This window comes from Oncorhynchus mykiss, chromosome 2 (genome assembly GCF_013265735.2).
Source record: "Oncorhynchus mykiss isolate Arlee chromosome 2, USDA_OmykA_1.1, whole genome shotgun sequence".
Lineage (NCBI taxonomy): Eukaryota > Metazoa > Chordata > Actinopteri > Salmoniformes > Salmonidae > Oncorhynchus > Oncorhynchus mykiss.
The window spans coordinates 78,152,462-78,173,226 of NC_048566.1; the positions used below are offsets into that span (position 1 = coordinate 78,152,462).

General features: G+C 47.6%; 1 protein-coding gene across 4 annotated transcripts in view; it reads right to left on the reverse strand.

Annotated features, from left to right (window-relative positions):
* The window catches only part of LOC110496855 (serine/threonine-protein kinase WNK1), a 67,484-nt gene that overhangs the window by 1,329 nt on the left and 45,390 nt on the right, over positions 1-20,765 (reverse strand). For 2 of the 4 annotated variants that reach the window (XM_036956134.1, XM_036956126.1), the window contains 24 exons: positions 19,833-20,005; positions 19,473-19,693; positions 17,676-17,833; positions 15,808-15,896; positions 14,197-14,416; positions 13,873-13,974; positions 13,368-13,764; positions 13,080-13,240; positions 12,860-12,937; positions 12,493-12,528; positions 11,952-12,089; positions 8,039-8,118; positions 6,870-7,029; positions 5,016-5,132; positions 4,705-4,830; positions 4,547-4,598; positions 4,302-4,445; positions 3,046-4,073; positions 2,803-2,877; positions 1,959-2,599; positions 1,289-1,476; positions 1,021-1,116; positions 639-847; positions 1-455 (listed from right to left, as the gene is read on the reverse strand). The exon at positions 1-455 is cut by the window's left edge and continues 1,329 nt beyond it. In XM_036956134.1, the coding sequence (XP_036812029.1) occupies positions 102-455; positions 639-847; positions 1,021-1,116; positions 1,289-1,476; positions 1,959-2,599; positions 2,803-2,877; positions 3,046-4,073; positions 4,302-4,445; positions 4,547-4,598; positions 4,705-4,830; positions 5,016-5,132; positions 6,870-7,029; positions 8,039-8,118; positions 11,952-12,089; positions 12,493-12,528; positions 12,860-12,937; positions 13,080-13,240; positions 13,368-13,764; positions 13,873-13,974; positions 14,197-14,416; positions 15,808-15,896; positions 17,676-17,833; positions 19,473-19,693; positions 19,833-20,005 (5,043 nt within the window). In that variant the 3' untranslated portion in view covers positions 1-101. The remainder of the gene's footprint in view (positions 456-638; positions 848-1,020; positions 1,117-1,288; positions 1,477-1,958; positions 2,600-2,802; positions 2,878-3,045; positions 4,074-4,301; positions 4,446-4,546; positions 4,599-4,704; positions 4,831-5,015; positions 5,133-6,869; positions 7,030-8,038; positions 8,119-11,951; positions 12,090-12,492; positions 12,529-12,859; positions 12,938-13,079; positions 13,241-13,367; positions 13,765-13,872; positions 13,975-14,196; positions 14,417-15,807; positions 15,897-17,675; positions 17,834-19,472; positions 19,694-19,832; positions 20,006-20,765) is intronic. The other 2 variants (XM_036956142.1, XM_036956147.1) reach the window with 2 other exon arrangements.

Sequence of the window (20,765 nt, forward strand, 5' to 3'; positions counted from 1 at the left end):
GAACGTCAGATAGCAGTTGTCCTCCTATGGCTCTCTTCCTCCCTGCCCCCAGTTCCTATCAGCCCAGCCTTACTAACCCAGGTCCAGGGCTGCAGACTGGGCTATGTGGGCCTCAGGTTGGGACCTCCAGGGTTGCTAACAGGTTTCTGGGTGGCTCCCATGTGGAAGGCCTGCTGAAGGGGGGCTGAGGCCACGGAAGGGGCCTGGTACTGGGCCAGGAGACCCACCTGACAGGGTCCTGCCCACTGGGGGGCGCTGTAGGGGGCTGTGCCATAGCCAAATCCCTGGGGAGGGGGGCCTAGAGAGCCCTGACGCTGGCAGAGTGGGTTGGAGGGGTTAGTGGTAATGGGGAGGTGGGCACCTGCCAGGGTGGTAGACGGGAGGGTAGGGCACAGGTGGCCGGGGGCAGAAAACTTTCGGCTCATGTTTGCTTGTGGAGGGATATGTAGAGGGATCTGCAGTTAGGGAGGGGCCATAAGAGGGAAAGACAAGGGGAAGTTGCAGCTCAGTTTAGTTACATTAGCACATAACACGTTCAAAACTACAATTGAGGAAAAAGGGCAAAAATTATGTAAAATAGAGCCAAAAAACGATTTATTGAGATACACTTTTCTTTAGAATGAGAAGTGTGGTCTTACGTCATGTCCGGGTCCCTGGGCTGTTCCCTTGGGTCCTTTCTTGCCCTGGGAGAGGCTGATGGCGTCTCGGGCCCAGTTGTCAACAAGCTGGTGCAGGTCGTCTGTGAACGTGCCCTTTCGGTGCTGTGTTAGGGCCGGCGCTATGTTAGGACCTGATGGCTGAGACTGGCTGGTGTTCACTCCACTGTCTGAACTGGTCCCACTCACTCCTGGAAGGAACACAGGGACGAGTTCAACCTGGGAAGCCAACTAATTTCTCAATCAAGTTTTGCTTCTCTTCTGGAGAGTTATCTCTTGGTTTGAGGAATATTGCTTAGGTTTTCCTTTTTAAAACATGTAGTGATGGAGCATAGACAAAAGGAAAACAGCTCTGTGTGCTTACCCATGGTGGAAGTCTGGCTGTCTGAGAGCGCTGCAGTGGGGGGAGACGTCTGCTTAGGTGGGGACGCTGGGGGGATCTGGCCTGTGACTGGGGCTCCTAAACACAGACACCAACCAGAGAGTTGAGAGGAGAGAAACGGATCACATTACATTTACACATCCTAATCTAGCAGCCTCTACCCTTTAATATCAACAAATTAGTTGTTGCTTGCAGTCATGTAAATTTCCATTCAGCAGTGCACAGACAGACCAATCATAACTCTGGTTACCCGAGTGCTGGGGGCTGGCCTGGGCGCTGCTGCGGGCTGATTTGTTGGCCTTGGTCTTGGGTCTACGTCTGCCCCCAGCCATAGCGGGGGAGAGGACAGCTGAAGGAGGAGGTTTACCCAGCCTGGTGAACAGAGCATCTATTTCCTCCTTCTGCCGTGAGTGGAGGGTCTGGATCTCTATCATATGTCTGTGGAGGGGAGGAGAGGGCAGGGTTGTAACTAGTGCTGGCACAATTACTGTGTAACTGAAGGTTATGGATGAAGAGCGTCATAAAAATAAAATGACTCATAACCGTTTATTTTTTGTTGTTGTTGCAAGGAACAGCTGACTTAAGACGGGCATTCATGCAGTTGAGTCAGTGGACTCACAATGTGATTAAACTTTGCTCCAACAACTTGCTTGTTTCAGCAAGGAGCAACAAACAACTGCATATTTATTTGCTATTCTAACGGTTATTACAGAGGCCTCGGTCATTTGGCTGGCCAATTATCGTCATCCAAAACTCCATGACCATCACATCCCTAATTATAACATAAAATCCAGTACAACAGTCACCCCTCTCATTTTATCCTTTACTTATGCAAGTGATCCCATTGAGATAAACAAATAAGAGAAATATAGCCCAAAACAGCAAACAGGTTAAATATTGGAGGAGTGAAGGTAACATACTTCTCTCGGAGGCAGCTGACTTCGCTCTGGAAGGCCTCGTCCTCAGGCCCCGAGTCGTCCTCGTTGTCGCTGGTCATGTAATGGTTAAATGAACCACTGTTCACGCCAGGGGCGGAGCTACGGAGGTCAGAGGTGGAAGAGGAAGGGCCGTTCTGATGTGAGGGGCTAGACCCCGGAGGTGTCGTGGGATTGACTGTGGCTGGCATCACTGAGAAACGGCCCACCTTCGAGACAGAATTAGGGCTGGGGCCAGTGCTGGCACTAGTAGACACCTGGAAGCGTCCGATGGTGGTGGGCTGTGTTGGGACAGAAGAGAGCGCATCTACGGAGTCTCCTCTCCGGACCCCTTTGGAAAGGAGGGAGGAGGAGCGGTGGAGGGTGTTTTCCGGGCTGGAGAGGGAGGAAGAGGAGGAAGAGGAAGAGGAAGAGGATGAGGAGGATGGGGTGAGAGAGGAAGAGGAGGCGATGTTGGAGGGGTCAGGAGTGCTGCCGGTGCTAGCGTCTGCTGCAACGGAGACTTGGAAGCGTCCCAGTTCAACGACCCTTGTGGAGGGCAAGGCTGCCTCACTGCTCCCTGGGATGGTCTCTGGGCTCAGAGCTCTCCTTAGCTGGCCGTCCAGACTACCCACAGGCTGCTGGGACTAGACACACAAACAAGACATGTCAGTAACAAACAAACCAACTCAACTCACTCAGAAAGTACCACTCAAAATAACTCACCACTACTACCACAACTGATACCTAACAACAACAGTAAATAATCACCTATCCCACACATCTACAAAACTCACAACTTCACACAATTTACAACTTCTCAAAGGAACAAGTTGTGAAAAGAACTAACCTGGTTTGGTCCTGGGAATGGAGGCAGTTGCTCGGAGGTAGGGGTGCCTGCCTGCTCGGAGCCAACAGGATACACCTGACACAGACACACAGGAACATTTCATTATCATCGAGGTGGGAGAAAATCATACCCAAGTTACAACTGAGGAAAGAGTATAGGAGGAAAGAGTAGAGGGGGAAAAGCATTTAGTACAAATACTGCATCTTCTCAGTCACTAGACAAAGACAGTTCCCTCCATTGTACCTGTGTACTGGTGGCTTGACCAGGCTTGGCTGGAGGTGTCTGTGCATGTCCCCCTGGTGTGAGGCCCTGTCCTGGGGTCGCGGTGGGGCCCTGGGCTCCCTGTCCCCCGGCGGTGAGAGACAGGTTGGAGGGGGGCACCGGGGCCGCCCCGGGGGGAGGGGAGATGGTCCCTGTGGAGGGGGAGGTGGTCTCAGTGTCCGCAGAGGATGTGTCCTTAAAGAGGGAGCGCAGCTTCTTATCCAGGGCATGTATGTCATCTATACCAGGGACCTTGGACTGGGACTCTACCCCATCTGGGTCCCCTGGCTGGGACGGTAGGGAGGGCAGGGTAGAGGGTGGAAGTTGGGTGGGTGCCATTGCAGACTGTGCCACAGGGACAGAGGCAGGGATAGGCTGGGAGGAGGTGGGCTGAGTGACAGGTATGGACTCAGGGATAGGCTGAGAGGATGGAATAGGAACAAGGTCAGCAGGTTGCTGCTCTGAGCTGGTCACAGTCCCAGAGTTACTGGGTGGAGCTCCGGAGACAGGGGGGAAAGGGGCAGAGCTGCTTCCCAGCTGGGGGGTTGCAGCTGGGGGGACAGGGGCCAGGGTGGCCTGGGGAGCAGCTGGAGGAGGGGATGTGATTTGGGCAGGGGTAGGCTGAGAGGGGGCAGCTTGGTAGTCAGGCTGGGGGTGTGGGGTGGGATCAGTGGTAGCAGATGCAGGGGCTGGAACTGGGGTTGGAGACACCCTCCCGGTTGCAACTTGACATGTGGAGGGGGGAAGAGTGGAGGACCCAGAGGGGATGACTGAGACAGGAGGCAGGGTGGAGAAGCTAGTGTTGGTGGGGACTGTAGCCTCTGGGGGAGCCAAGGTTTGGTGAGGGTGGGAGAGAGGGGAGGCTGGGCGCAGGGAGGAGGGGACTATGCTGGTGTCTGGCTCGGCTGGGTGGCCCATGGTGGCTCGTCCCTCCCCATGCGGCTGCCTCATCTCAGTTAAGGCCTGCTGGAGGTGGCCTGAGGGGGCAGACAAGGACAGGCCCAGACTCACTGGGGTTGAAGGGGGGAACACAGAGTCACTTACATAAATTACTTGTTGTAAGTGTACAGGTTATCATCATGACTTCAAACATACTGGTATATACATCAAGGAACATGTTTTAGAGTTCTCAAATATTCCAGAGATGGAAGAGGGGCACATGTTTGGAACACAGCGTTCTAACATCCTATGAGAGTTCTAGTTGCACTCTATGGCCCACAGATTCCAGTCCCTCTTACCTTGAGGGGGCTCATCCCCAAACGAGGTGTTAGCAGATGGAGGGCCGAAGAATTGCTCCCTCAGACGGGACTCTGGGACAGGGCTGACAATGAACCTTCGGCCTGCAGAGTGGACTACCTGAGCTGCAACGCTGGGAGGAACACCTGAGGGGCAATGGGTTAGAGGTGAGGGGTCAAGGGGTGAGGAGGTGGAGCTCAGACAATCATCTTTCAGTAGAGATAGTAATGTGTAGGTGCAAGTTTACCAGGCAGATGAGTGGGCATGTCAGGCTGCTGTGAGGGGTCATCCACCACAATCTGTGGAGAGAGAAGGACAACACCATGTCAACTAAAGGCTGCCCAGGAGTTAGTGGGTGGGTACGTGAAGGATGACGTGTTGCTGTGTGTTGTTTGAGTATGTTACCTGTGTAAAGGGTGGTTGAGCGTAGCCTTCCTTCATGCCCTCTCTATCGTCCGCCATTTCGATGACTTCACGAACCTGCTCGATGAACGACTCACGTTCGCTCTCCAGGATAAATTCACTCAGCACCTTAGAAAAGGACAGATATTGAACTACAATATCCACAAATCGTGCCCATTTCAATCCATATAGATCGGTGGAGCTACCAAAATAAAAATAGCAACTTCCTTTACTTTTGACTACAGAGCCTTAGGGAATATTTGATGGAGATTCAATACAATCCAGATCGGTGCTTATGTGTTTACTATTATTACCATGATCTGTGCAATCTCCTCTGGGTTATCTCCATCCAGGTCAAACTTAAAGGTCACCATCTTCCTGTTGTGAGTCTCCAGCTGGCACTCTGCCACCCGGTCTCCCATGTTGGAGATCTGAAACCGACACAAAGATTAGTTCATTCTTCCTGCCATCCAGGACCTCTATACTAGGCGGTGTCAAAAAATTGTCAAAGACTCCAGCCACATTTTACGTGAGTCATTTAGCAGACGCTCTTATCCAGAGCGACTTACAGTAAGTAGTGAGTGCATATATTTTAATGGAACCCACAACCCTGGCGCTGCAAGCACCATGCTCTACAAACCGAGTTACATGGGACCAGCTTCCAGCCACCCAAGTCATCTCTCTGCTACTGCACGGCAAGAGGTACCAGAGCGCCAAGTCTAGGTCCAAAAAGGCTTCGTAACAGCTTTTTACACTGCTGCTACTCAATGTTTATTATTTATTCATAGTCACTTTACCCCTACCTACGTACATATTACCTCAATTACCTCGACTAACCTGTACCCCCGCACATTGACTAGGTATCTGTACACCCTGTATATAGCTTCGTTAATTTATTTGTATTTTTTTAATGGCGTGGTTGGTTAAGGGCTTATAAGTAAGCATTTCATGGTAATGTCTACACCAGTTGTATTCGGGGGCATGTGAAAAATAACATTTTATTTGGTGTGTCAGATGACTGACACACAACTGAAATGTACATGTAACAATTTCAAATATTTTACTGAGTTAGTTCATATAAGGAAATCAGTCAATTTAAATAAATGCATTAGGCCCTAACCTATGGCTTTCACATGACAGGGAATACAGATATGCATCCTTTAGTAAACTTTTTTAAGTAGGGGAGTGAATCAGAAAACCAGTCAGTATCTGATGTGACCACCATTTGCCTCATGCAGCACAACATCTCCTTCGCTTAGAGTTGAGCATGCTGTTGTTTGTGGCCTGTGGAATGCTGTCCCACTCCTCTTCAATGGCTGTGCGAAGTTGCTGGATATTAGCGGGAACTGGGCCGTGCATTATCATGCTGAAACATGAGGTGATGGCAGCAGATGAGTGGCATGACAATGGGTCTCGGGATCTCGTCACGGTATCTCTGTGCATTCAAATTGCCATCGATAAAATGCAACTGTACTCGTTGTCCGTAGCTTGTGCCTGTCCATACCATAACCCCACCACCACAGGGCACACTGTTCACAACGTTGACATCAGCACACCGCTCGCCCACACGACGCCATGCACATAGTGTGCGGTTGTGAGGCCGATTGGGTGTACTTGAGACATCTGTGGCATTGTGTTGTGTGACAAAACTGCACATTTTAGAGTGGCCTTTCATTGTCTCCAGCACAATGTGCACCTGTGTAATGATCATGCTGTTTAATCAGCTTCTTGATATGCCACACCTGTCAGGTGGATGGATTATCTTGGCAAAGGAGAATGCTCACTAACAGGGGTGTAAACAAATTTGTACACAACATTTGAGAGAAACAAGCTTTTGTGCTTCAGGGATCTTTTATTAATATTAGATTTTTGTTCAGTGTACAACTGGACATCTGTATAGACAGAGAGAGGATGAAAGGTCAACATAGGGTTGTAGAAATCCTGCAATTTTCCCAGAATTCACAGGTTTTCCTGGAATCCCGGTTGGAAGATTCCCAGTTGTCAGTAGGGAATAAGCAGAAATGTTGGAATCCTCCAAACAGTATTTTGGGAAAACCTGGGTATGTTGAGAAAGTTAATGGAAATTTGGCCAACAAAGGGGGGCCGAGGAGATAGAGTTGCCATATGAGAGAATACAGACAGTGAGTTGAGGTGAAAGTGACTCTTACATTGAGGACGTTGAGCTTGGCCTTGGCGGTCTTATCATGCCGAGAGCGGCTGCGTACGGAACGCCGCTGGTGCCGCTTGATCATGGAGCGCCCCTCGTGTCTACCACCCGATGCCCCTTCATAGCCGTCACTCAGACCTGACGCTGCGTCTGACAGGCAACTGGGAGAGAGATGTGGGGGGAGACAGAGAGAGAGGTGGGGGGAGGCGGAGAGAGAGGTGGGGGGAGACGGAGAGAGAGGTGGGGGGAGACGGAGAGAGAGGTGGGGGGAGACGGAGAGAGAGGTGGGGGGAGACGGAGAGAGAGGTGGGGGGAGACGGAGAGAGAGGTGGGGGGAGACGGAGAGAGAGGTGGGGGGAGACAGAGAGAGAGGTGGGGGGAGACAGAGAGAGAGGTGGGGGGAGACAGAGAGAGAGGTGGGGGGAGACAGAGAGAGAGGTGGGGGGAGACAGAGAGAGAGGTGGGGGGAGACAGAGAGAGAGGTGGGGGGAGACAGAGAGAGAGGTGGGGGGAGACAGAGAGAGAGGTGGGGGGAGACAGAGAGAGAGGTGGGGGGAGACAGAGAGAGAGGTGGGGGGAGACAGAGAGAGAGGTGGGGGGAGACAGAGAGAGAGGTGGGGGGAGACGGAGAGAGAGGTGGGGGGAGGCGGAGAGAGAGGTGGGGGGAGACGGAGAGAGAGGTGGGGGGAGACGGAGAGAGAGGTGGGGGGAGACGGAGAGAGAGGTGGGGGGAGACGGAGAGAGAGGTGGGGGGAGACAGAGAGAGAGGTGGGGGGAGACGGAAAGAGAGGTGGGGGGAGACGGAGAGAGAGGTGGGGGGAGACAGAGAGAGAGGTGGGGGGAGACAGAGAGAGAGGTGGGGGGAGACAGAGAGAGAGGTGGGGGGAGACGGAGAGAGAGGTGGGGGGAGACGGAGAGAGAGGTGGGGGGAGACAGAGAGAGAGGTGGGGGGAGGCGGAGAGAGAGGTGGGGGGAGGCGGAGAGAGAGGTGGGGGGAGACGGAGAGAGAGGAGAGACAGAGACATTTTGCAATTACTAGGAGGACATCACAATGAACATAGGGCCGTTCCATATAAATATGTATTTTTAATAAAACATTGAGTAGCAGAAAAGGCGTTCTGGTATGAGCTAGGTCTTGGGCTGTTGTGGAGAGATTATGTGATGCTTTACCTCTCCACAGACTGAGGGACAAGTGTTGTCGGACCTGCTGCCTGCTCGGCTGGCGCCGGCTGGGATACACTCACAGAGGCCTGAAACATCATCACACACACACACTGTTCTTTAAAGGAGCTTTCCAACCATGTCATGTCAGGCATGAAAGCAAGGGCTGGATCTGGCTTCACCTTAAGCACTAAAAGGTATGTGATCTGACCAAGGAATTTGCAGTGCTTTGAGCAAACACACTAAAATCAACTCAGTTTATTGTTCGCGTGCACAGATTTGCAGATGTTATTGCAGGTGCAGTGAAATGCTTGTGTTTCTGGCTCCAACAGTGCAGTAATACCTATCAATCATTTAGAAAAACACAATATACATATCCAGATGTTTTAATATATCACACCGAGCACTCTCATAGACCGGAATATAAATGTATATACATATAATGAACCGTTTGGACAGTATATAAATAGAAAAGGTATATACAGCAGTAGTTATATAGGATTAGCCATGACTAGAATGCAGTATATAACACTGGTCACCAACCGGTCAAATGCAATAGGCATTCCTAGTTGATCACCAAACATTTCTGTAAAAAAACAACAACAATAAAGACTTGTGTTCCTATTTTTATTTTATTTGTTGCGCTGTTGGCAATAGGTGCACTTGATTCAGCAGCCCTAGTGTTCCCATTTTGAACCATTTCACAAGTTTTAAGGTAGTACTCCATCTAGCCGGCAGGCCCAGAGAACAATTCAAGTGCACCTATAGGCCTCCCACTGGCCAACCAGATAGCTCAGATTTTTTATTTTATTTTACCTTTATTTAACTAGGCAAGTCCGTTAAGAACAAATTCTTATTTTCAATGACGGCCTAGAAACAGTACGACAGATTTGTACCTTGTCAGCTCGGGGATTTGAACTTGCAACCTTCCGGTTACTAGCCCAACGCTCCTGCTGGGGAGGCAGGGTAGCTGTCTGCACAGTTTCCTCGAGCCATAGACTGTAAAAACAAATCTTGAACCTACAGCAAAGTTTATACTGTGAGATTTAAAAACTTGTTCAACACCGTTATAAGCCATAAAAAGGTGCGATCTCCCTACTTCCACTCACACTACAACCAGCACTGCAGCTGCAATGAATTACTATAGCAAAGTGTTCCAATACGCTTGCCTTATTATTAGCAGCTTCTGTCTTTTTTAAACCTGTTGGTACAAGGGGGCAGTATTTTCATTTTTGGAAGAAAAAAAACATTCCTGTTTTAAACGGGATATTTTGTCAGGACAAGATGATAGAATATGCATATAATTGACAGCTTTGGATAGAAAACGCTAACGTTTCCAAAACTGTAAAGATATTGTCTGTGAGTATAACAGAACTGATGTTGCAGGCGAAAGCCTGAGAAAAATCCAATCCGGAAGTGCCCCAGGTTTTGAAAGCGCTGCGTTCCAATGACTCCCTATTTGGCTGTGAATGTACCATCAACGAGCTTACGCTTTCTACGTATTTCCCAAGGTGTCTACAGCATTGTGACGTAGTTTTACGCATTGATGTTGAAGAATAGCCGTAGGCGGCTACATTGCGTAAGTGGTCACATGGTGGCTCCGAGAGATTCTAGCGTAAAATACAGAGGTAGCCATTACTCCAATAAGTCCTACTGAAAAACGAATTGTCCCGATGGATATATTATCGAATAGATATTAGAAAAACACCTTGAGGATTGATTATAAACAACGTTTGCCATGTTTCTGTCAATATTATGGAGCTAATTTGGAATATTTTTCGCCGTTTTCGTGACTTTCCGGGTGATTTCTCAGGCAAACATGAAGAACAAACAGAGCTATTTCACCTACAAAAATAATCTTTTGGGAAAAAATGAACTTTGGCTTTCTACCTGGGAGTCTCGTGAGTGAAAACATCCGAAGTTCAAAGGTAAACTATTTAATTTGATTGCTTTTCTGATTTGTGACAAGGTTGCCTGCTGCTAGCAAGGCATAATGCTATGCTAGGCTATCGATAAACTTACACAAATGCTTGTCTAGCTTTGGCTGTAAAGCATATTTACAAAATCTGAGATGACAGGGTGATTAACAAAAGGCTAAGCTGTGTCTCAATATATTTCATTTGTGATTTTCATGAATAGGAATATTTTCTAGGGATATTTATGTCTGTTGCGTTATGCTAATTAGTTTCAGGCGATGATTACGCTCCCGCATGCGGGTTTGGGAGTCACAAAAGGTTATTAATATCCAGGAATATTTCAACTTTCTCTGGTCATAGCAGTAACAACATGAATTGGTGCATGAGGCATAAATAATGCAGTGGGACTTGAGTTTTGCCATCAGCTGGAAGACCCTTTTCTCAGCTGAGGGAGAGAGAGCGGCTGAACAGTGAGTGAGGTGAGAGGCAACCTCACCGCTGCACTCTCCCTCCCCTCAGGCTGACCATCACATGCAGGCCATCAGTCCAGTAAAATCAAAACAATTCTAAAATAACTATATGCTGACTCAGCTGTAATATTACCAGTGTGATCATATACCAAATGGTTTAAAATATAATTTCTAAAATGTTCTGAGATGAACATTGGCAGGGCAATTCAAGCATAGCCAATATGCAGTGTTAATGTATTGGGCCTATAGCCTACTGCACAAACCTCATAGGTTTACGTTTAAGTCGTGTTTATAACAAATCTGAGCGGTAGATATCGGCTTGTTTATAACAAATCTGAGCGGTAGATATCGGCTTGTTTATAACAAATCTGAGCGGTAGATATCGGCTTGTTTATAACAAATCTGAGCTGTAGATATCGGTTTGTTTATAACAAATCTGAGCGGTAGATATCGGCTTGTTTATAACAAATCTGAGCGGTAGATATCGGCTTGTTTATAACAAATCTGAGCGGTAGATATCAGCTTGTTTATAACAAATCTGAGCGGTAGATATCGGCTTGTTTATAACAAATCTGAGCGGTAGATATCGGCTTGTTTATAACAAATCTGAGCGGTAGATATCGGCTTGTTTATAACAAATCTGAGCTGTAGATATCGGTTTGTTTATAACAAATCTGAGCTGTAGATATCGGCTTGTTTATAACAAATCTGAGCGGTAGATATCGGCTTGCATTTTGACTCAAAGTGATCTTGACTAAGAAAATGTTAGTGAAACAGTGTAAACATTAAATGTGATGAGTGTTCAATGACTATGTACATAGGGCAGCAGTCTCTAAAGTGCAGGGTAGAGTACCGGGTGGTAACCGGGTAGAAACCGTGACTATGGTTCAGGGCAGGGTACTGGGCGGAGGCCGGCTAGTGGTGACTGTTTAACAGTCTGATGGCCTGGAGGTACAAGCTGTTTCTCAGTCTCTCAATCCCAGCTTTGATGCACCTGTACTGTCTTCACCTTCTAGATGGTAGCGGGGTGAACAGGAAGTACAAGGTTTTACTTCTCATAAGACGCGTGTCTGTTTGTAGGCTCCTTAAACTACTAACACGTCAAGCCTAACTACTAACACTAATCACACACGTTGCCCCTGTCCTGTGGGTACCTGCATCACAGAGGCGTTTGTGGCCTGATAGAGGAAGTAGAGGTGCTCTGCATTGATTGGAGGAGACAGGATAGGAGGGCTTGGTTCATTGGCCCATGACTGACAGCCATGCAGGAAAAAGCAGCAGCATGCAAGAGAAACTCATGAAAGAAAGTGGATGAAAGAGTGGAGACCGACACAGAGCCGTTAGTCAAAAAGCAGAAAATAATTTTAAAAAGAGGGAAAGAATAGAAAAGAATGACGAGACCGTACATGTGTGATAAAACATTTACTAGATGGAATACATTCTGTGTCCTTGTTTGTAGATTGTCTGAGTGTTTTAGCGTTGGTATGAGGGTAAAATGGGGTTGTTGTGCACTTGACCAATGTGTGGGTGTCTCACCTGTATTTGCCGGACTCCAGGCTGGAGAGGTGGTAGTGCTGAGCTCTGAGGTGCATCGCTGCCCTCTGGCTGTGGCTGCTGGAGGTGCAGAGGAGGGATGGGCTGAGAGGGGGGCAATGTCACCTGCTGGGGGGGCACCTACAGGGGGTAGGGGGAGTGACAGAGATAAGAGATCTGCACAAATCAAATGGCCATATCTCAGACAAGACTCTCCATTATCTATTCCACAACACACTGTTCTTCAAACACACGCACCATCCCTCCCCCAGAGGCCAAACCACCTCAGTTTGACACTGGCTCTCATCCAACATGCAACCCCCCCAGGCACTTACCTACTGAATCACATAGGATTACTATAAATCAGTCTCATATAGCCTCAGTACAGGTTTTATAGCATGGATTCTACAGCACACACACACACTACTCAAATAGCAGAAGGATAGCATATAAATAGTGTATGTATACCATATAAACAGTATATGTTAAGAGAAAGGATGGGTGTGACAGTAGAGGGAAGAGGTGTGCGTTTGTTTTTAAGTACCTGAGGGGGGAGTGGTGGGTGGTAGTAACCTCCGTACTATAATAACAAACAAAATACAACAACGGGTAAGAGGGAGAGGAAAGAAGAGGAGAGCAGAAAAAAAGAGAATGAGATGGAGGGAAATATAAGGAGAGAAAGCACAGGAATAAAGAAAAACAGAACCAAAAGGAACGCAGAAAGAAACAGAAAGAAAGAGAAGTGAGATGGTCCACCAATGTTTTCAACAAATGCTAATTATGGCCTTTTGGTAAGAGCCCACAGAAGCCTCTGATCCAGATCTATTCATAGTGATCGATGATCTAGGGGTGATCAGCTGAGTAACAGCAGTGTTGTGGTGGTGAAGTTGTATTGTGATGGTGACGTGTACCTGTTGTGGGGCCCCAGGGGCAGGCTGGGAGCTTGGAGCCCCAGGGGCAACAGTGGTATGCTGAGCAGCAGGAACCACCTGACAAACAGGACAGAGGGAGAAGCAGAGAGAATGAGATCGAAACTACATGGGACTTTATGATACATGCAGAGACAAGAGTTGGGTACTGTTACTGTGAGCACATATTAAATGCATTGTGTGTGCCACATTAACGACTCACCATGGTCTGCTGCGGCTGACGTGATAGGTCTGTTTGGACAGGGGGAGGGGCCTGTGGCTGAGGCTGCTGACTGGGAAGAGAGGTGTATGACATCACCGGCTGAACCGGGTGGGTCTCATGAAGGACGGAGGAACCCTGAGCACTATCTGTCATTTGATTGGCTGAAAGAGGGAGGGGTAGAGAATGGGGAGATGGTTTATCAATAGATAGTTCATAAACACTAGATTAAGACTATAATGTAGGTCAATAATACAGAGCCCTGAGAGCAAAAAGGCAGAAGGTACAGACCAGTCTCCGTCTGCTGTGGGTACTGGTCCACCTCTGGCCTCTCTGATTCTGTCTGGACTGGAACCTGGACTGGAACCTGGGACGATACTGGGACAGTGACTGGGAGCTGCCCTGTAGACTGGGGTATATAGGGAACCCCCTGTGGCCCCAGCTGTGCTGTCTGAGGGGGGATGTAGGGGGCCATGGGCTGGGTTGGCTGCTGGGTGGGCTGTGGGGGGATGTAGGGGGCAGCCTGTTGGCCTGGCTGGGGAGCTGCCTGAGGGACGGGCTGGGCTGGTTGGGGGGCCTCTGTGCCGGGCTGGAGCCCTGGTTGAGGTTGGCCCTGCTGCTGCTGCAGTAGTTGTTGTTGCTGGCCCTGCTCCTCCTCCAGCCTCCTCTTCTCCTGTTCCTCTCTCACCTTCAATTTAATCCCATCTAGTTTAGCTTAGTTTAATTCATGATTGCAATACCATACATCACATTTATCCAGGATTCAAGCCAAAGATACCATTGAGCCGGTACAGACCTGTTGCCTCTGCTCTCGCTTCCTGCTGATGAGGGAAACTCTGTCCTTGATGGCCTTAGCCATGGTCTTATGGTCCCCTTCACACACGTAGCCAGACTCCACCTGACAAAGAAAAACACACACACACACACACACACACACACACACACACAATAGGGCAGTGTTAGGACTTGACTCACATTTAATGTCATTTAGTCTAGATGATGTTTGTAAGTCAAGGATTCCTAATAAATAATCAGGAAGAATAAAGATTGCGTCTCAAATGGCAGCCTATTTGGGACACAGTCAATCTCTCTCTGAAGTGGACATTGTGTTGCCACCCACCATCTCCTGGGCCACGTCCTCAGGGACGTCCTTGCTGAGGTCGAAGGAGAACTCAATGGCCTCGTTGTCCTTGTATTTCCCCTTCAGCTTCTTGACATCCTCTATCCTCAACCAAAGCTTGATGGCCTCCATTTCCCCGTCGTCCTCTTCGGCCAGCTCAACACGCACCCCTGTCTCCTCCTGGAAGAAGGCATGGTTCAGCAGGTCCTTTATCGAGTACCTGGGAGAACGTGGGAGAACAGAATATGGAGAGAGGATGAGTCAAATCAACAGACATCTTTAACACACTTTGAAACGGGTCATACATTTGAGAAGGTCCTGAGTGGTTGAGTATGAATACTCTCCCTGTATCGGTGTCTCATTAGTGGTTGAGTATGAATACTCTCCCTGTATCTGTGTCTCATTAGTGGTTGAGTATGAATACTCTCCCTGTATCTGTGTCTCATTAGTGGTTGAGTATGAATACTCTCCCTGTATCTGTGTCTCATTAGTGGTTGAGTATGAATACTCTCCCTGTATCTGTGTCTCATTAGTGGTTGAGTATGAATACTCTCCCTGTATCTGTGTCTCATTAGTGGTTGAGTATGAATACTCTCCCTGTATCTGTGTCTCATTAGTGGTTGAGTATGAATACTCTCCCTGTATCTGTGTCTCATTAGTGGTTGAGTATGAATACTCTCCCTGTATCTGTGTCTCATTAGTGGTTGAGTATGAATACTCTCCCTGTATCTGTGTCTCATTAGTGGTTGAGTATGAATACTCTCCCTGTATCTGTGTCTCATTAGTGGTTGAGTATGAATACTCTCCCTGTATCTGTGTCTCATTAGTGGTTGAGTATGAATACTCTCCCTGTATCTGTGTCTCATTAGTGGTTGAGTATGAATACTCTCCCTGTATCTGTGTCTCATTAGTGGTTGAGTATGAATACTCTCCCTGTATCTGTGTCTCATTAGTGGTTGAGTATGAATACTCTCCCTGTATCTGTGTCTCATTAGTGGTTGAGTATGAATACTCTCCCTGTATCTGTGTCTCATTAGTGGTTGAGTATGAATACTCTCCCTGTATCTGTGTCTCATTAGTGGTTGAGTATGAATACTCTCCCTGTATCTGTGTCTCATTAGTGGTTGAGTATGAATACTCTCCCTGTATCTGTGTCTCATTAGTGGTTGAGTATGAATACTCTCCCTGTATCTGTGTCTCATTAGTGGTTGAGTATGAATACTCTCCCTGTATCTGTGTCTCATTAGTGGTTGAGTATGAATACTCTCCCTGTATCTGTGTCTCATTAGTGGTTGAGTATGAATACTCTCCCTGTATCTGTGTCTCATTAGTGGTTGAGTATGAATACTCTCCCTGTATCTGTGTCTCATTAGTGGTTGAGTATGAATACTCTCCCTGTATCTGTGTCTCATTAGTGGTTGAGTATGAATACTCTCCCTGTATCTGTGTCTCATTAGTGGTTGAGTATGAATACTCTCCCTGTATCTGTGTCTCATTAGTGGTTGAGTATGAATACTCTCCCTGTATCTGTGTCTCATTAGTGGTTATGAAGCTCAAATCACACTGGATAAGAGCGTTTGCCAAATGATCAAAATTAGAATGTGAGCTAACCTCTCGTCCTTGTTTTGTCGGATGCATCCCTCGATGATCTCCTTCACCTCGGGGATCGCCACCTTGTCGAAGCTGGCCGGCTTCACCCCCTATAAGACACAGACCTCCCAGTCACAACCCACACATTGTCAACACACTGTTTCCGTGATTCTAACTTCCGGGTCTATCCAGGGTTGCAGATAGAAATGTCTTGTACAGAGCTGAAATGATGACATATTTTACATGACGGAAGTATGTCTGTTCTATGTAATATATTTCTATCTGCGCCTTCTGTGGCGTTGCTGTCGCCTCATATCAGAGAACAGTGTATAACACTGTATTGGACTGCAGTGCACGCTATATGTTCAAACTCGTGTAATTGTAATGTGATCTACTTGAGTGTTCCTTGTGGGAAAACAAAGTTGTTCAGGGGAAAAAGAGCCAAATAGTAATGGAGTCTTTTTACAGGCACTAACTCAGTGATGGTTCATTGGACAAAGTGTATGAGGAAAATGAATGGCATTTTTGTAGGGGTTTTGGATAAACACAGAAAATAAGGTCTGTGGTAAACACAGGTTTAGGAGATATTATACATTCTGTTCTATGAGATAATCTTCATCAGCTAACATCACGTTTAGTGAACAAAGGCTTCATAATTCATAAAGGTCATGTTAACTGACTAACCTCAGAACAAAACGTAAAAGATCTCCTAAGCCTGTGCTAACCTCAGACCTTAGGAATGGCATTCCCATAGGGATGTCTGAACAAACCAGAGGTAACGTATTTCCAGGTTATACGACTACAAGCTGGCGAGCTCCATAGTCACCAGGCACAGCAGTCTTGTCTCAGAGCAAGGTTCAGCAGCAACCCACTGTCCAGGGCCTGTGCTGCTGAGGACCACTAACCTACAAATCTACATGTGAACTCTGGAGTTATGGTGACACTCCCACTCTTTGAAGATTAGGGCCTGGTGCTGTTGTTGCTGGGATTTGGGGAGAAGAATGGTGGGGGAGAGCATGGATTCCAGAAAACAGGGTTGATGAGGGGAGAGGAAGGAGAAGTGAAGGAGTGATGCAGGGAAAGGAGGAGATAAAGATTGAGAAGGAGGAATGGAGGAGGGAGCAGAGGGTGTATGTGTGACGGTGTCAAGTGATGGATAGGTCTACAGAGACAGCAGCAGACTGTCATATATGATATCTGAAGCTCTGATAGTCATAAGGTTGCACACTTCTGATGGTCTCAATGCGATAAGTCTGTGGCGTATATACTGATTCCGGGAATGCATGTTACTTATCAAGAGAGTTTAACAAATGTTTAGCTAAGGTAAAAAGTAACCTGTGTCATGTGGCGCTCATGGAAGAAACAGGCACGTGCGAGAAGGTATACCTACTACCTCCCAACGTAGTTGTTGATCAACCGTGCTCACTGACACTGGCAGCCGACATTCGATTCCTAGAATGGCAATGCTGATTGGTGAGAAAATAGGCTCACCTTCAAGGCCCATTTCTAACCATAAATCATGAAGTATCTATGCTAAGGTGTGTGTTTTCTTCCTTTGGATCCAAGTCGAGGCCCAGTTACACCCAACACAAATGACAGACTCAACACGCCTCGAGACAGAACGAGAAAAAGCGCAAAGATGAATGAAGGAGGTGGGAAAAGAGGTAACAGAGAGAGAGGAAGACGGCTCGCAGGGAAGACAGAAAGAGTGGGGAGAAAAAGACAAGTGGCAAAGAATGGCTAATGATGCAAATTAAAAAGAAATTAGCTCAAGGGACAGCCAAGCAGTGAGGGAGAAGGGGCAGATAAAGAGGGAACTGGAAAGAGGAGGAGAACGGGTGGCAGAGCGAGGACAACAGGCAATTGGGGTTGAGGCAGCGGAGACTTACGCTGGTGACTCTGCGGTAGATCTGTGCAGCGTTCTGGCACTCGGAGTATGGGTACTCTGAGGTGGCCATCTCCAGCATGCACATCCCAAAGGCATACACATCCACTGACTCGTCGTACTTCTCCTCATACATCTCAGGCGCCATGAACTCAGGGGTACCTTAAATCAAATACAACCATTCAGAACTCTGTCTCTCTGTGTGTTCGTCTCCATCTCCGAGTGTCACACCCCAAACGCCCCTCTTCTCCTCTAACCAAGAGGAGGAAGAGTGACCGGTCCACCGCTGCCTCCAGGTGAGCAGAAGCTGCGAAGGAGAGTAGAGAAAGAGAGAGAGGAAGGAGGGAACAAAAAAGGGGGGGGGCCGGGTTCAGTTAGACTGTAGAGAAAGAGGCACAAGTTTCTCTGTGTAAGACCTGGTTATCTGTGGGGTGACACCTTGTATAGGGAGTCTACAGAAGATGGCTGGTGTACAGAAAACACTGTAGGGGGGGCCAAACTGGTGTTAGACACACACTTTGTCAGTTTAACTACTGACAAGCTGTAGAATGGCCCGGTTTACCAATCAGAACCTGGTTAGTGAGATGAACGTCAATGATCAGGGGCCTCAAAATGGCATAGAAGGGGCACAAATAGTAAAACTAGCTATGGAAATAACTTGTGTCAAGACCTTACATTTCACAACTAAACCCTCAAACATAACCTGTTTCATACAAACATACCTTTGAGTAGTCTGACTCACCTGTCCTCCTTGACCTGGGGAGTAAGGTGTTATGGTGATGGCCGAGAGAAGCAGATCCCATAGCTAGTTAGTGAAACAGTGCATTTCTGGACACCAGCCTTATTCAAATAGCAGATACTCTGCTCTCAATCTTCTAATGGTCTTACACAGAAAAACTCTAATGGTTATTTGAAATGATTAGTTTTTTGTAAGGTGTGTGTCACAGTGCACTCGCACACTTACCAGGCCATTACAATACTCACTGACCAGCAGTACCCTACTTATTCCTTTACTGCAGAACGGAGCACAGCTGAGGCTACAGCCTACAGTCTCAAAACATACCCGAGAGTGTGAAAGAACAACAACAAAAAGGCTGATAAAGGAGAAGAGGAAAGTGGGAAGGGGGGGCTTTCCAGACAGAAAAAGAAGCAGACATTATTCTCTGTGCTCCTGACATTTTTTAAAGGACAGAGACAAACACGGACAAAAACCTGTAGGGCCAAACCCTTCAAAAAACAGAAACGGCAAACGTTATTGGCATCACTGGCAAACAGACCACATATTTCCAAACCACAGAGCAAAGACCAGTCTGAGACAGAACACCTAACCAGAGGTCATACCTGTAACCCTGGCCTGGCTAGCCTGACAGTTAAGGCATGACAAGTGGATTGAGATTCATATTTCACAGAAATTGGCACTACTTACTCTCAGTAGGAGCCTGAAAGTGAACTTTCACTTTGTGGAAGAAAAAGAGAATCAAATCAATTCTGTCACGAGTAATCAGCCCTGGTGGACTCGCTGACATAACACAGTGTGTGTAAAGAGAGGGTTAGTGGGTCTCCCCATGGCCTGGCCTCCACTTGAGCTGTGGTTTGAAAAGAGAGCTGAAACATTGTGGTCTGCTTTCCAACCACATTGTCAGTAAAAAAAAAGAGAATAAATAAAATAATAATCTAACCATTCACAACCTCAATGTTAACTACAGTATAATGATGACCTTACACAAGACATCCCCATTGGAGTTTAGTGAGGAAGAAAGCAGAGCACAGTAAAAGGTAGCTGGTGATGTTGGGGTCTTACCTATGACACTCTTGGCAAAAGAGGACCTCTTGAGTGTTGCTAATCCCAGGTCTCCTATCTTGACGGAGCCTGTGGGCCCCGTAATGAAGATGTTGTCACACTTCAGGTCCCTGTGGATGATAGGCGGGGCCCTGGTGTGGAGGAAGTGAAGGCCCTTCAGGATCTGCCTACACCAGCTCCTCAGAACTTTGATCTTCATGACCTTGAAGCGCTTCAGATACCTACAGAACGGACATAGGAGTAAAGATGAACATCACACAACCATCCTCATCACATTTCACTGATTTGGGTAACTAGGACCAACAATTTAATCATGATGATAGACTGGTGTTGATGTCTGTGTGTGAAAGTGAGACTCACGTTTTGAGTGTTCCAGAGGTCATGAGCTCTGTGACCAGCACAATACACTTCCTGCCTTTAACAGGGGCCTCCCAGGAATCGTAGAAGCGGACAATGTTGGGGTGCTGCAGCCCCTTCAGCATGCCCGCCTCCTCCTTGAACCGCTGGCGCTCCGACTTGGACAGCTTACGGTCCTACAGGGGGAGGGGAAATCATAGGAACGTTAATGTTACATACAGGAGAGGGTCAATACAGTTGAAAAGAGTGGATTTAGCGTACATGCTTATATGACATATACTTTTTACATGCAGGAGAGTCAAATAACAATGGGAACAGTAGCCTATTAGAGTCCAAGGTGGCGTAGCAGTAAGTCGTCGTGTCGTGTCCCTTGTATATATCGTTTCTTTTTCGTTTTTTTACATATTTTTCTTCGCATATCTCTTTAAAAACATTTTGCTAAACCTAAGCTTCCAATACTCTCCTGCAACCCGCCTCACCCAATGTAGCTATTTTTCCTAAAGTATTTATATTTACTTCGGAACCGGAACCCCTCAACTGAAGCTAGCCAGCTAACCACCAGCTGTGCTAGCGGTCTTCAGCTAACCGGTCATCAGCTAACCTTTAGCTCGGAAAGCTCTCGCCAGTTCGAACAACGCGACTCTAACCAGAGCATAACGGACCTATTTATTTTTCATCCCCGGATTCATCCCCGGATTCCCACCGCAAATGGAACATTTCTCAGCTGGATCTTCACAACTAGCTATCTAGCTAAACCGCAAGCCCGGATGATTACTCCTGGCTAGCGTTTCCACCCACTTAGCTTGAAGCTAGCCCGGCCAGCGCACCTGTGCTACCACCGTGGCATACTCCTGGGCTACAATACCCGGGCCCACGACCGGTCTATCGATGTCACCGCATGAAGAGGAATAAACAGACTCACCCCATCGCGACGTC